Source organism: Quercus suber, unplaced genomic scaffold (genome assembly GCF_002906115.3).
Source record: "Quercus suber isolate HL8 unplaced genomic scaffold, Cork oak 2.0 scaffold_424, whole genome shotgun sequence".
In the NCBI taxonomy this organism is placed as follows: Eukaryota; Viridiplantae; Streptophyta; class Magnoliopsida; order Fagales; family Fagaceae; genus Quercus; species Quercus suber.
In genome coordinates this window covers 4,841-21,406 of record NW_027069875.1, presented here as the reverse complement: position 1 = coordinate 21,406, position 16,566 = coordinate 4,841, and the positions used below count along the sequence as shown (strand labels likewise).

At 33.2% G+C, this 16,566-nt stretch overlaps 1 protein-coding gene across 5 annotated transcripts; it reads left to right on the top strand.

Moving 5' to 3' along the window:
- The first annotated feature begins 4,865 nt into the window (after positions 1-4,865).
- LOC112003950 (uncharacterized) lies at positions 4,866-13,170 on the top strand. Of its 5 annotated transcripts, XR_010624256.1 has the most exons (8): positions 4,867-5,101; positions 5,580-6,019; positions 6,346-6,648; positions 8,084-9,392; positions 10,964-11,008; positions 11,176-11,342; positions 11,432-11,661; positions 12,949-13,169. XR_010624256.1 is itself a non-coding variant. In XM_024036178.2 (4 exons), exons 3-4 carry the CDS (start codon positions 5,618-5,620, stop codon positions 7,177-7,179), a joined length of 1,236 nt encoding a protein of 411 aa, XP_023891946.1. In that variant the 5' UTR covers positions 4,866-5,101; positions 5,356-5,396; positions 5,580-5,617; the 3' UTR covers positions 7,180-7,219. The 5 variants fall into 5 exon arrangements, 2 of the variants coding, with proteins under 2 accessions (XP_023891946.1, XP_023891945.1); XR_010624254.1 differs by having other exon boundaries at positions 10,964-11,342; positions 12,949-13,170; XR_010624255.1 differs by lacking the exon at positions 12,949-13,169 and having other exon boundaries at positions 10,964-11,342; positions 11,432-12,061.
- Positions 13,171-16,566: the final 3,396 nt, after the last annotated feature.

Genomic DNA, 16,566 nt, shown 5'->3' with positions numbered 1-16,566 from the left:
AGGCCCAATTTGGGCTTTGATCTAGAGAAAAAACTAAAGAGAAGAAGGTTCAAAGATAGAGAGAACGACCGGTCTTCTTTTCTTTTCTTTTTTCTTTTTTTTCTTTTTTTCTTTTTTCTTTTTTTGATTTGAATTTCTTTAAAGGAAATTGAGTTGGATTATTTTGCAAAATAGCACATATTTTCAAACAATTTCATTAGTTAGCAACGTAAACTCTTTAGCAAACTAATATCTCAAGTCTCTTAGACTCGAGTTCACTGTAGCAACTCGAGCCTAAGAGACTCAAGTATGACGTTCTGGCAGTGGAAATTGAGTCTCATAGAATCGACTTCCTTAAAAGAAACCCAATTCAGAAAATAAAAAAAATACTGACCTATTTCTTTCTTCTTTCCGATTTCTTCTTCTCTTTTTGAACCTTCTTCTCTCTAGTTTTTCTCCATAGCAAAACCCAAATTAGGCCTCCAAGGCCGAAGCTCATCATCGAGATTTCTGTCTCGTTTATATCTCTTGTTCCCCACCAGAGCTCACCTCCAATTGGGATGAATAGTGTTTGTTGGGTTTAGGTTTGTAGGTTCCGATCAGGATGAGGTGGTGGCCTGATTGTTGGGTTTGGGTTTGCAGGTTTCAATCGGGATGAGTTGGTGGTGTGATTGGGTTTGTTTTGCTAGTGAGATGTTTGTGAGGACCTGTGAGGAAGGTTTTGATCGGATCAGTATAAGGTGGTGGAGATCTTGCTCGAATGAAGATTTTGCTTGGATTGGATCTCATCTGTAAGGAAGATCGGATATGTGAGTGGATCTGTGAGGAAGGTTTTAATGGAGTTGGTTATGTAGGAACTGAAGGTTGAAAAAGGAACTAGGCTATAAGGAACCCGAGTCTCATAAGTTCAAGTTCCTCGTAGATTAAAATATGGAACTCGAGTCTTTTATGCTTGATTTGCTACAGTAAACACGAGTCTCACAAACTCGAGATGTTGGTATCCTAAATAATTTGAAAATCATGCTAACTAATGAAATTGTTTAGAAAATTGTGTTATTTTGCAAAAAAAATCCAACTCGAGTCTCATGGAAGGTTCATAGACTCGAGTTCCACGTGGATTAAAATTCCACATTAGCGTGCCAAAACATGGAACTCGAGTCTCTTAGACTCGAAATGTTAGTTTCCTAAATAGTTTCGAAACATTACTAACTAACGAAATTGTTTGAAAATTGATGTAATTTTGCAAAAAAAAAATATAGTACTTCTTCCTTATACAGCTCCATACACATGCACAAGAGTAATTCCCTGATTTCTTAGAGATCGAAACTGGTTTGTCTTCATTACCAACTTCAACCAAACAATGCTTGCTTTGAATATTTAGCAAATCCTTTGAGCAAGCTAGATTCCAAATCCAATTATCCTCATTTATAACACTAGACACCTTAGCATTAAGAGAGATTGCCATATCATACACCACCCTATGATCATACTTCAAGTTAAGGAAACAATCAAGATGTCACCAATCACGGTATAAAAACCTGTATCATCCGAGCCTACTAAGTATTTGATGAAGAGGCAAGTAATGTCTCTTAACTTGAGAATTTTGCTCCACGACCATGTGCAATTTCGATGACATTTTAAAGTATTCGCATTAATCTCAACAAACTAGCCTGAGGTCAAGTTAAAAACATGGCTAAAAACCCACAAAAAGCCCACACATCAGTCTCAATAAACTACCAAAAAATTTTGACATTCAATTTTACTTCGCTACAACTAGCGAGGCACTATTCCTTGCTACTACCAATAAAATCATTTTTTATTCTCTTTTATCTCTCTCTCTCTCTCTCTCTCTCTCTCTCTCTTGTCCTTACTATCTCATTCACTCTTCTCTTTTCTCACTCTCTTTCTCATCACCTAACTCTTTTTCTCTTTCTCTCTCATGAATCGATCAAACATCAATTAGTGGTAGTGGTACTAAGTTTTGGTTGCGATTTGGTTTGAAGGTTGGCGACTGTGGGTGTGGTGGTTGGTGACAATGGTTAGGTCTGATTTAGGTTTTGGCTGGGTCCAATGGTGGCTAGGTTTCGATTGGCATGGATGGGTTAGTTGCATGAGGTTTTGGGTTTTGTAGGGTGGTGGTTGCCGGGTTCTATGGGTTGGATTGAGCTAGTGGTGGTAGCGTTGTGTAGTTAGGGTTTACGAATTGTGCTAGGTTGTTGTAAGTTGTGTGGTTGTAATGGGCGATGGTGCGATTGTGAAGAGTAGTGGTGGATTTTTGGGTTAAAAACGTGAATACGAAGAAATAATATTTAATTGAAATAGCGATATAGTATTGATGTTGATGTATGAGTTTAAAAAAAAAAAAGTTTTTTTGTGTTAGTTTAGTTAAAAATTTGAGGAAACTAATGTGAATGCTTTTATCATCCAAAAACTCTTACCTTTTAGGAGAACTAGTCGTAGACTCATGCATCCCCAAACCCATTTTAAAATAATATAATTATTTCTAATAATGTAGAATTAATATAGTATAATATATAATTTGTAAGTTAAGTTGTTTATATTTGTTATTTGAAAGTGTTTTAAATTTGTGTAAGAATCTTTTTTTTTTTTTTAATGGTAATGAAATATAGTGCATTTTACATTAAGTTATTATATATGATGAGATATTTTGTAATAACTTAATTATAATATAGTAAGACATGTATAAAAACACAACCCAATAAAAAAAAAATTAAGAATGTATAATTTTCATTAGAACATGCAATGAATCTTTGATTATTTCATATGGAAGCTAACATTATTTTTAATTTTGGAGAAATTAATGAGCATTACATAAAAACTTGTTTCCATTTTATCACATGAGAACTATTAAACAAAGCTATAACTCTCAAATTATTAAAATACACACAAAGCTGCAACAATTTAAAGTTTGATAATCACTAAACTTATATATGATAATCACTAAACTTATATACGAGAATCAGCTATTACATATTCTCCCTAAAAGAATAATATACATATATATATATATATATATATGTATGTATGTATATGTAGAGTTAAGATTTGTGGCCTAAGCCCAAAACAATGAATTTGTAGAGAATGGGTGAAAGAGCTAGGTTGATTATGGAAGCGACAACAATTAATCACAACCCTCAAGTGTAAACCAACATGAATTACACGTAAAGAATTGGTGTCCGAAGAGGCATATTATTGATTATGTGGTGAATACAGATCTTAAGGTTATAATAAAGTTTTTTCGTTTTCTTCTCCCCTGTTCTTTTTTCTCCCTTTTTTTTTCTCATGAGCTTCTTTCCTTTATATAACCTCCCTTCTCCTCATCTCCATCGTCCACTTGTACCTCATCCGTGAGCCTACTTGAGTATATGTCATGTCAAGCATCTCCTTTAGCTCTGTGTGAGTGGCGGTAGATGAGGATACACTGTTCAGGGGTCTTCTCCACATAAATGCAGCCAGAAAAGTTGTTGCAGAGCATTAAATACGGTGGTAGCAGCTTTTTCTTTAGATATTTCTTCATCCTTATCGTCTCCAAGTATGCTCAGAGCTTATCTTGATCAAGAGGAGTCCTCGGAAGATCATTTTGACCTTTTATACGTTCAATTGATCCATACTATTCGCGTCAGAGGAATATAATCTCTTCGGACGGAAGGCGGTCTCCTCGGACTGCAACCATCCTTCTTTCCGGGGATCCTTCTTCCAGATGGGCCTTGCCCTTACCATCTCCTTCTCTTCGGACACACAGTAATCCTCACATGAGGCTCTAGGCCCACTATGTTAGATTGGACCTTTTTCCCCCCACAATATATATATATATATATATATATAATTTTTCCTTTAACACAATTTAAACTATGTGAAAAATTGAGGAGCTAAATTTGTAGTAGATAGTAGTCAATCAATAATATAACATAAAATCCCATAAAAGGAGTTTTTTTTTTTTTTTTTTTTTTAATTGAAGAATTAGTAAAATATTTGTCTTTCCTCTCTTAATACATATTTTATTATCATTTCTAAAATATCAGTCTCTTGCTGTCATTCTTTTCCTTTATATATTATTTTTATCTCATCACTCTCATTAGAATTAGTAAAAATCCACAACCTACATAAACCTGACTTATCCAGCTTTCGCCTTGTGTATGTTGTCCTCACCCCAAAGAGGAGAAGAGACGAGAACATAACACCATAATACGACTGTGCCTTACTTTTGTCCTTCCCTACCTATAAAGAGTAACTAGAGTACACATTATTTAATAAAAATTCTTCAGAAATTTAAACCAGTGCCCCGTAGGCTGTAGCCCAATACGACATCGACCAAATAATTAATTGACTGAAAATACAAATACAATTTTTTTTGAATAAAAGATTAAAAAAATATATAAATACAATTAAAGTCTACTTGCTTAGTGCAATTAATATAAGGTTTTTAGATTATTTTAAAAAGGGACATAATAAATTGTTTTCTTTTGATAAATTATAGATTAGGGTCTGTTTAGATAGCATTTATTGTTGTTGAAAGTTGTTAAAAACTGATTGTTGCTAAAAATACTGTAGCAAAATAATTTTTAAATGTGTGAATAGTATTATGGAACCCATTTTTAATATTAAATATTGCGTGAACAATGCATGAACAGTGCGTGAACAGTACACGCACAGTACATGCACAGTGAATTTTGTCCTCCAAAGTTAAAAAAGCCGGCCCAAAAAAAAAAAAAAAAAAAAAGGAGAAAACGCACAGCCTAAAACGTGCCGCAACTAACCATTGTATCCAAACCCATACTATAGATTAATCACAAGGAATTTAAGAATAAGAAGATATAAAAAACTTGGTGTGCACGCTAAAAGCATCCCTCATTTTTTTATTAAAAAGAAAAAAGAAAAAAGAAAAAAGACCTTTCCTTTTTATTTTCTCTCTTTCCTACTCGGAAAAGGAATTAGATGAAGCTAACCTAACCGCCTCAATTTAAAAAAAACGGCAATAAAAAGGGATTGATATATAAAACAATTTTGTATGTTTTCTCGATCACAAAACAAACCCATATCTTTCAATTTAGACGTAATTTTTATCAAAATCCAAAAGGCACTGATCGAGAAAGGAAGGAAGGTTAGTTTCTTGATTTATACTGAGGCGATAATTTTGCTATCCCATAATTTCTTTCGTATTTTGAAGTTTGATGTTCTGTGTGTGCTTTGAGAAATCAAAGTTTTTGCTTTTTTTGTTTTAAATTTTGTGGTTGCATTTGATCTGTGTGTTATGATTTATATTTAATGTTATCTGATCGAGTACTTTTGTTGTATATTTGGTGGGTTTAAGATTATTCTGTGGTTTTTTATGTTTAATTTGGTTTATTCTTTTAGGTAATAGGATTTGTTTTCAGGGGTCCTTTCTTGATCACCAAGTAATTACTAATTCCCTGTGATTTCATTAGATACTGTCATTTATTTTGAATGGTTGCTTTTTTGTAATAATAAATATATAAAAGAAAAACCTTATATGTAGTGTTCAGAATCATTGGATAGTAGTTTTTGATTATACAAAGATTTTTATCTGATTCTAACATTTAATTTATTGGTTCTTACAGGTTTTTGTGATTTTGAGTTCTGTGTTAGTATAGCAATCATGAGATTCTTAAAGGGTAGTAAGGTGGAGGTACTAAAGAATAAACAGGTGCCTCCAGGGGAGTGGCATTGTGCTAAGATTGTCTCTGGTAATGGGCACACTTACAGTGTTATGTACGAAGGTTCTCTCGAAATTACAGCCGAGGTAGCTGTGGAGAGAGTGCCAAGGAAGGCTATTAGGCCTTGCCCTCCTCCCATGGAAACTATGGAGGATTGGGCAGTTGGAGATGTTGCAGAAGTGTTTAACGTTGGTTCTTGGAGAATGGCTATGATTCTGAAGGTTTTGGGTGGGGATTATCACTTGGTTAGGCTATTGGGATCTTCTGAGAAGTTCAGAGTTCACAAATCTAACATCCGGGTGCGTCAAGTTTGGCAAGATGACAAATGGTTTGTGATCAGAAAGGTAAGTTTCTACTTTGATCTTGTTTTAAATTGTCATTATTGTTAATTTTATGTTAAAATTCAGTGAGAATTTTTAAAGTGTCTTGCCTTTCTTTTACTTGGTTCCTGGGTTTATTTGAGTTTGAGTCTGATTTTTTCTTACTAAGCTGGTGTTAATAATCAGATGTCTAATTCTGTGTAATAAGCAATGAATAGTTATACTTTTAATTTAGAAGTTCAATGCCTATCATGGCTGTCGTTTTGTCTTTGGGAATAAGAGCCATGAAACCATTTTATTCCCAATCTTAACCTTTGCATTGACTAATTTATGTTGGCTTTTGTTCACAGGGTTCTTGTAATTCTTTGCTTGTGAAGTCCAACAATCCATCTAGCTTGGACTTTCATCAGATGACCTCTGAGTTTCTGCCACACAATATAAGGAAAAAGATGCAGGCAGGAAATACTTGTTTAGCTGCTCAAGACAATACTTGTTTGCAGGAGCCTCATGTCGTCTCATCCAGAACATTGAAGAGAGCGTCTCCTTATTGCTCTACTCATACTGAAGCATATTCTGGAAAAATGAGAGGAATTGAGAAAGATGGTGAGCGTCAAAGAGTCATTTCAGAGTCTACATCCCCCTTGCTGAAAAAGGTAGATGCTGTAGCTTACTCACAAGCAAATCTGGGTGAAAAATACACGCATGATTCCTTTAATAAACAAACAACCGGATATTTTGATTTGGAAAGGGTAAATCAGAATGGTGCTATTTTGATTTTTCATGGAAGAATTTCAGAACCTATTCATTGTGATGGTGAAGGATCTTCTGTTGGTAGTTGTAGTGTTGTTGCTGATAGCTCAAATAGGTTGTCAGGTCACATTTTATCATGTCCTCCTCAAGATGCCAATACCCTTAATAGTGATGCGGATTCCTGTTATCATTGTAGAGATGAGGAAGGAAGAGGTTCCCTCTCTCTGAAAGATAATTTAGCAACGAGCATTGATAGATTAGAGTTGCATGATTATCGCAGCACTCTTGAGGCAATATATGCTTCTGGGCCCTTAAGTTGGGAGCAAGAAGCACTATTGACAAATCTTCGTGTTTCATTCAATATTTCGAATGATGAATATTTGATGGAGATAAGAAACCTAAAATCAGCTGGATATGGCCTTCATCTTAGTTAACTTGTTATCAAGGGATATTGTGTTTTTTTTTTTTTTGGGGGGGGGGGGGGGGGGGTGGAGTTTGATAGGAGATTAGAATAGGATATTCTGTAGTTTGATGAAATCACATCTTTGTAAAAAGCAAGAAGAATGGTTACATATTGTAGTATTGGTTTTGGTTTTTCAATCTGGAAATTATGTACCAATCACTCTTATACAGGAATGAATATTCTTTGGCTCATTGCAGTGCTTTATTTTCTGCTTTTTATTTTATTTTATTTATTTGTTCTCTGGGATGCTTTTATGATATGTAATTATATTCCAGCAAAAATCTTTAATTTCTTTTTCAATCATTTGAAAGTTTGGCTGCCATATTGTTTGAGAAAGTTCTTATGGACTTCTCTATCTGCAGCCCCTGACTTTGAAAATAAGGAAAGAAAAAAAATAAAAGAAAAGGAAAGGAAACAGAGAGCTTTGAAAAGCTAAAGCTTCTTTATCTTATGTTCTGGACATGGGATGACATGTTTCTTTCTCACCATGCCTGTATGTTTGCATAAAATGTTAGACCATTATGCCTGTCTGTTATCATGCTGCTTGTCTGGTTTTTATAAGAACATGGAAGCTCTACATTTTTTTACTGGTTGACATGAGTGGAGTTCAAATCCTGGCTATTGAGATCTTTTTTATGGACTATAGAAGTTGTGCTTATCTCTTCCCCTCATTGTGAATATAATTTGATTCTGGTGAAGTTATAACATTAGTTGATTTGTTATGTAAGCGAAGGAGTAAAAGAAATCTATCTTGTGCTCCTTTCTATGAACATTTTGTTGGATTTTATTTGACTATGGCTTGATTTCCTCAGCATTTGAATGGCATTGGGAGTTCTGTTTTAAGAATGCTATTGATGAATCCCTGCTTTTTCCAGGGCCAAAATTGGTGGCTTGCATGCCTTGCTTCCAAAGGTCTAAAGATGATGCTGGGGTTTGGTGCGTTTCTCTTTGCTTAAACATTGGGGCAACTGCATCCAATTTGGTACATGAGAAATCACATGACCACCTATTGGTATCATCTATATCATCTGGACTTATTTAAAAAAAAAAAAAAAATCATTATATGATCTGGTCCAGTACTATAGTTCATTTCAGGTCTGCTGGGAATTATGGACACATATTGTGCCAATGCAAAGCCTAATCTTTGACATAGCTGCGAGAAAAAATTTGATGTGGAGGGTCTTTTTATAAACTCCTAGTTCAAATAATGCACATTAGTAAAATTTTCTTTTATGTGTGTGTGTGTGTGTGTGTGTATAATAAGTATTTTCTTTTATATTGCATATCTGTATCTTGTACAAAATTGTCTTTTACAACTAGATATGTTTTTGTCAATTTTGATCAATTTCTGATTATATCTTCAAAGTTGGAAAACATAATGAGGTACGAATTCCTAGTTTTTTGCCATATTTAATATTTAATAGATGTGAATGTACTCTTTAGTGATTTTATCATACATGTGATCACTTAAGTGATGACCTACTTTTGTAGAAGTCCTACATTGTTAATGAATATGCCCCTTGCTCCCTTATAATTTTATTAAAGAATTGCGACAGAATTTCAGTGGCTCCGTTCTAATACACTACTTCCCAATTCCTTTCCCTTCTAGGAACTTTCCCCTTTGTACTTCGTTGTTGTATTACTGTTTATCACTATTAACACATGGCCTCTTTCACTCTGTAATTTAGGCTCAATGACTTTACTTCCCTTTTTTTTTTTTTTTTTTCCTGAAAAATTAGGCTCAACAACTTTACTAATGGTCCACAATGAGCACATGCATATAGAATAGCAGTACCATACATATATTAGACTACCGATTCAGCTGACAAGGACTTATCTAGAATTACCTTCCCATTTTTTTTCCCTTAAAAAAAGCATCTAATGTATGTGTGATTCTTAAGAAAATCATAATTAATTGAACTTATGAGTCATATAATCACTAGTTATGACTTTTGAATTGTAATGCTTAGTGATGTTTTGATTGTAATTCTGGAAACACTTTGAAGAACAGTGTACAGTGTACCCTCAGAAGGTGATAATAGTTGTAAAGGATCAACATTTCTTGAAAACTTGTTGCTGATAACGGCCTGGTTGAAAAGAAAGAATTGGAGGAAGGAATTGAGTGTGGAACAAAGGTTACAGAATTTAGGTTGTAGATGTTTGTGCAGAGATCAGGCCCACAAGGTATTTTGGTTTTTGACTTTTATAAGTGACAGTAAAGTCAACTACCCTTTCAACTACAGTTTTAGGGATTTTTTAATAAGTATTATATATATATATATATATATTATAAAAGTAATTAATAAATAAAAAATGTTCCACTTTCTAACTATAATGACTATACTATTTAAAAAAATAAAAATAACTATACTATTATTCATTGTAATGATGTAAATGTATGTTATCCCAATTCTGTGAACATAATTTTTAGTTATTTGAAGGAAGATATGGATGTGGATAGGAGTATTTTCTTTGTGATATTTATTTTTATTTTTGATTTATTGCTACTTCCCTTTTTCAGCTTTGATATTGATCAGAGTGTTCATCATATTATGTTTTTGTTTTTGTTTTTAATTGAAGCAACTTTGATTTCTTTTCTTCAGTTGGATGCACTTTAGCAATCAATTAGTTTGATATGTGGAGTTTGGAGATGAAGTCATTTCCATCTACAACCTTCATTTGGTTTTTAGGTCAAGCTTTTTTTAGTTCTTCTCTACGATTGGGATCTGAAGTGGGTTTTGGGTGAATATTTGATTGATTTTACAGTATATGGTGGATGTTTGTGAGTGTCCGGTCTTATAATTAAACTTTCTTTGAGTGCTCAAGTAAGTTAAAGTTAGTACATTGCAGTAACAGATTTTCATAAGGATTATATTCCACTACTTCTCAGTTAAACAATTTTACCTTTAACCCTAGCAGTTGCAATGATACAAGGATTTATGGATCATATGATGACACATATTTTCATGTCAGATAGGGTGGTGTATCTTTAGAACAATGCCATTGATGAATATGATAATCCTGGCATTTTATATGACTTTTGTTTTTGAACTAGGAATTTCATCTACAATATGATGAATACTCTTATCTTTTATTCATTGTTGTTTCCTTTGATTTCAGGAGTCTTGTATCTTAATGCCTGCAAAGGCTTTACACTTAGCAGAAGGGTTCTTAGGACTTGCTCTTCCTTGTACTTAATGCTGCACTTCTTGCGTTGATGTCACTAAATAAAAATCACTACATGAACTGAGTTTGCAGACAGGCTTGTGAATGTCCCACGTTAGTTGTAGATTTACTGTCTTGTGATTGATAGACCATTGTAAATGGTGGCCTGAAAATTGAATTTGCAATATCTCTCAGGCTTGAGTTCACATTGGTCCTAGAATAAAATTGGGTTGAGAAATTAGCAAAGGGATGCTAATGAACTCTAGTTCAAGTGCCACCTAATCCCCTTGTAAGAGCACATTGGAGGAAGAGGTCTTGGGTTCAAGACCCACCTGTGTGTGTAATTACCAATAACAAATAAATAAGCCATGCGATAAGATGTTTGAATGAAATTTGATTACCTAATGGAGCGTTGGGTTGATTATGATGAGTATATCCTATGGATGGTGAATTTCTTGATATTTGAGTATTCAGTCAATTTTGAGTCTTGATGTCAATCTAATGCTCATGGTACTAAATCATGTACCTTTATTAAAATCCAAGTGGTTTTATTGACCTGAAGAAGGCATAGTTACACAATGTTTATACAGGAAAGATGCGGGGATGGAATCAGTTGCATTTCTAGCCTTATAAAAGTAAGCTGAAGAGGACCCCTTAGACACATTTCTTGTTACGCTGATCTATACTGGAGACAAATGAGTGGAAATCACTAATTGCAATACTAGATTACTAATACATGGTTATGTAGATTGATGTCTTAACTTGTACTAGTTGATAATAGGAATGCGATTTTGTTTTACAGATCTTTGAGCTGATCAACAGTGTTGTCTTGCAAAAATGACTAGAAAGGGATGGCTCGAATCTCCAAGTTGGAATTTTCTTGGGGCCTTTTTAATGAAGATTAATCTAAAAAGTTCCAAGCATCTGAGCCTGTTCTCAAGAGAGGGTGCATGAGTGACTCATGATGTGGTAGTAGCATATCTAAATATTTTCCTATATCTATCCATGATCAGTACACTTTCTCCTGATTTCTGCTTTTGTAATGTATTTTGTCACAGGCTAATGCTGTTATATATTTATTCTGAATTCTCACGTGAACGAGGGAAAGAAGAAAATGAAGGCAGGTGATGAAAAAAAAAATAATAGTTTGTTTGTGAGCCATGCTTCCAACCAACGTTGCAGATTCGTGCCTTTTTTTTTATATCGAAAGGTGGGAAAAGAACCAGAGTGCTTAACCTTTTCAACAAAATACATGGTTGAGTTTCAGAATGTTGGAGATGCACTGCTGGTTAGTTCTCATGACTTGGGCTTTACTCTTTGTTCTTCTTTTGTTATTGCTAGAATTTGGCAATTATATGCCTTAAAGCTAAAGGTAACACACCAATTAGATAATCATTTGAAAAAAAGTAATGCTAGGAATCACAAATTTCACTACATTGGATTTACAAAATGATACGTTAACTTTTAAATGCTACACAAAAAAGTAATTAAGAAATTTATTTTGTCTTGTTTATATGACATCAAGCATATTCATTGTCACATTAATTTGAGCGCAAAACTAGTTTAAGCTTAATGGCCTAAAATGTTTAATGCAATTTAGTCAAAATCAAAATTGAAATTGACCCCAAAAATATATAGTAAAAAGTGTGATTTAACCCAAAAAAAAAAAGGAGAAATTTCAGCAAAAATGGGGGGGTGGGGGGGTATTTTAGTCAGTGAGGGTGTTTTTGTCAATTTAAAAATTTTAAGTATTTTTTTTTAATAATCAATTTTGATGTTTTTTGTATTTTGTTTATTTCAGAGAGAGAGAGAGAGAGAGAGATATGAAAGGTAGGGTGTGTATAGATGGAGTAGGAGGGTTTTTCAACCCAACTCGATCTTATTGGGTTGAGAGATTCTCATTTTTTAACCCAATAAAATCATTGTAATTCCCATAACATGCAAAATTATATTCCAAATTCATTGAAATAATCATCATAATACCAAATAAATCAAACTAAAAAAATAGTAATAAAATACACTTAGAGTACGTTTGGCACACTGAATGAAGATTACAACATGAATGTTAATTTTTGTTACTGAAAATATTTATTATTGTGAATAAAATGTATTATAATAAAATAATTAAACCTATTCATAGTCTTGGTTCTAAGTTGTAACATTAAAATAAAACTTAAGATTTATAATTATGAAATATATTACTTATACAATTATGTATATATTTTTTAAATATTGTTAAAAAAAATTGAGAGAGAATTGTTTTTTTTTTTTAATTTATAATTTTATATGCATATAGAAAGTTTGTATATTTGGAAATATATTAATTTTAGAAATTATTACTTGAATAGTTATTACAACATTTTTAGAATATCTATTCATAGCTATTACAATTTTAAAGAATAGCTATTTATAAGGAATGCATATTCCCTAAAATAAAAACATAACCAAAATATCGTATAGCTAAGCCATAGATATAGCTATTATATTATAGTGTCTATTACAATCTATCAAACATGCTCTTATATATCTCAATTCGAGTTGGATAATGATAAGAGTGTTGTGAGTTGGATTGCAGGGATTGTGATTAAGGGCTGACTTGTCAAGATTAGTTAGTTACTATGCTGATGTAAGTAGCTGCTGTGCTGATGTCAAGTTAGTTGCTGATAGTTGACCAAGTTAATTAGAAGTTAGTTACAAGTTAGTTACAAGTTTTAGAGTGGTAATGAGAGTTGTAATTAGCAAGTACTATAAGAAGGCAAATGATGTACAGTGTAATTCAGTTTTAGAATGTATAATCAAAATCATCATTCTCATCTTTCCTCTCTAATCATCATCTCTCTCAACTTCTCTATGAACCTGATCATTCTTAATGTACTTCTTTCCCTTTAGTTCATTCAATTCTATTCTCTCCATTCAATTCTTTTTAGAATCAATAAAATCCTATCAGATTAGATGGATTGAAAGAACTATTAACTCGAACCTAACCCCTCCAGAGGCTTACAAAAATTCAAATCCACTAATCCATGAAAAAACCCTAGGTTTTGGGTTGGGTTGGATTGGTTTTGTTGAGTTGGTGTGTTAGATATATACCCCTACATAAGGGGCATAACATTTTCAGTTCTAAAGAGAGTATTTTTCCTGGTCAATAGAAAATGATTTCAGTTGGACTAAGTTTTTTTTGCCACTCCAAACACTTGAAAAAGAACTAACCATTTTACAAAAGATGTTTTATGCTAGAACAAAAAGAAACTTAGTGACCATTTGGTAGGATTTTTTCTTTGTTGAGAAAAAAGTGCTTTATTTTGGATAGAAATGCTAATAGCGTTTCCTAACAAAGGACGAATAATTTTTAATGAAAATATGGTGAGCTGGGATAATGACCCCGAAGTAGTGACAGGAGGATGAGTTTTGCTCAAGCCACCCTATCTCGAATGTGTATATATTTTTTTATTTAATATTTTTGTAAATTATTTATATTTATAATTTAATATTTTGCTACATATCCTATTATATAATTATTTTTGTGTACATATTTTATTATCACTCCCAAAATATTATCCCTCTCTCCCTCTCTCTCTCTCTCTCATATTAATGATGGTAAGAAAAAAGTATCTCATGAGACCTATGTCTCATGAAACTGTCTCATGCAAGAATTTTCCAATAGTAAGATACTTCTAACCTACCCCCTTTTTAACCTCACAGTAGTTTTCCCCTCTCCCAAGAAAGGATAAGGCAAGGACAGGACACCCTTCATCCAACCCTTGTATTTAAAATGACAGCTTTTATTTCAATGTCCTTTTAGGCCAATGAGCATGCATATGTAAATTTTGGAATGCAAATCTAGGCTCTAGAAAGTGGGGAAAATTCTTGTATGAGACGGTTTCATGAGACCGTCTAATGAGATATTTTCTCCTAGAATGGACGGTAAATATGGTCAGCAAATTGGCTCAAAACTTTTACCCGATTAAATATTCCTTTCTTGGTTATTTTCATTTTGTACCTTTGTGCTCAAATCTTATATGGAGTCTAATAATAATTTCAGATCTATTTCTTTATATTTTGAATTGTGCTTTTGTCAAACACCTGAACACGTGCTCTATTTGGTTGCCCAGGAATCGTAGCAAATGATAAGCTAGAATATTTAAATTTCACTTTCAAAATTTTTGAGCTGGTTTTAAAAATTTTAGATTTTTTTACATCTTAGGCGGAGCTCTGTATGAATGAGGGGTGCACGAAAAACAGAAATCGAAATTCTAACTACCAAGTTATGAATATTTGAGCTCTTGTAAAAAAAAAAAAATGGAACTTAAATACCACATTATGAATCTTTGAGGTGGAGGAAATGTGAGAATGTATCACAGTTTTTCAGTGTGCTAATATTTTGGGAATATTTAATTGAAAGATGGTTCAAATTTAGAATATTAGGTATCGGGATAGTCTAGAAAATGAAAATGAAATTTCGGAATCTTGAACCTTGGATTCTTCATTAGTGGAAAACATTTTGGTATTGGAAAAGTTGTGGAAAAGATTTATTGAATAACATATCAAATCTATGATGGAAAAAATTGGTCTTTGCCCTTTTTAAAAAAACAATTTAGCATTTTACTCTCTTTCTCAAACTAATTAGGGAAATGCCTCTCTTTTGAAAATCGATTTTCTCAAAATCGAGTTAAACCCTATAACGGCGTTTTTAAGGAGCCTATAGTAATGTTTTAAGGACCTATAGTGGTGTTTTTGTAACTCGATCTCCATGAAGTCAAGTTATAAGTTAAAAAAAGAAAAAAAATTGCATGTAATTCCCTTAAAAACGCCGCTAAAGGGCCTCAAATTTTTTTTTTAAAATTTTATAATTCAATTTTAATAAAATTGAATTTCAAAAGAGAAGCATTTCCCTAATTAGTTTGGGAAATAAGGCAAAATGCTGGATTTTTTTTTTTTTTTTTTTGAAAGGGGCATTTGCCCATTTTCTCCAATCTATGATTAAAGAAATTTGTGATGCATATTGAGGGAGGAAGAGTGTAAGTCATGAGATAATTGCTTGGTGAGAAGGTTTAGGAGAAGAAAAATTGTAGGTTGAAATCAAATTATTAACATTTTATATTAACCCTCTATTTTTGAATGATGTGATAAATTAAGTGGCTATTGGCTCATGGGTTTTAACTATTGTTTTTGGGGGGGGGGGGGTGGGTGGGGGAACTTGTTCATCTTGTGTTCTACATAGGTAATGATTTGCCATATCCATGTATTAGTTTTAGCTTGAATATTTTAGCTCTTTAACACAGGCTAGCTTAACCAATTTTGGGTTATAAGGTGAAACTTACATTTAAATATTAATTTAATTTTTATATTTATTTAAATATATTTTTCTTGGTTTTGTTGTGTTTTCTTAAAAGGAAATGTTAACGAGTGCCCTTAGAGCATTAGTTAACAATCTATTTTAAGAAATTTTTAACATCACTTTTATGGAAAATGAAAAAACCTGTCAAAATATTTAATGTTTTTTTTTTTCGCATAAAAACTTTCTTTAACTAGATTGTTAATCAATGCCCTAAGGGCACTCATGAGTATGACCCTTTCTTAAATGCTAGTAACAAATTTATTCATAGATAAATTTCTTTTTTTCAACTCTCTCTCTCTCTCTCTCTCTCTCTCTCTCTCTCTCTATATATATATATATATATATATATATACAGATGGATATTTTTTAATAGGCATTTATAATTGAAATATATATATATATATTGTGGGGCCAGAAAATCGAGTAGCTAAGGCCCACTTCAACCCAGGCCCAGATGGCCCACGCCGAGGACGCACAATGGGTCCGAGGATGACCCTATCCCCGGTCGTCCGAGACCTCGGTGCGGAGAAGGGCAAGCTCTGGGCGAACCGTCACCTCGGCATTGAATACGTTCACCTAACCCCTCTGGCCGCATTAATTGGGATGTAACCCCTTGCCAGGGCGACATTGATCAGGGTGAACCACTTGAGCGCGGATATGACCTTTGATTGGATAGGCCATCAGGAGGAAGGCCAATAGATGATCAACAGGAGGAAGAGGATGGGCATATATAAGAACTGTAAGTAAAATGTATAGGGGGGGAAGAAAGAAGAAACCTCCTCGGCCATGGGCCGAGGAGCATCCCCCAATTGTAAATTGTTCTAAGTATTTTTTCAATAAAAGAAAAGGTGTTCA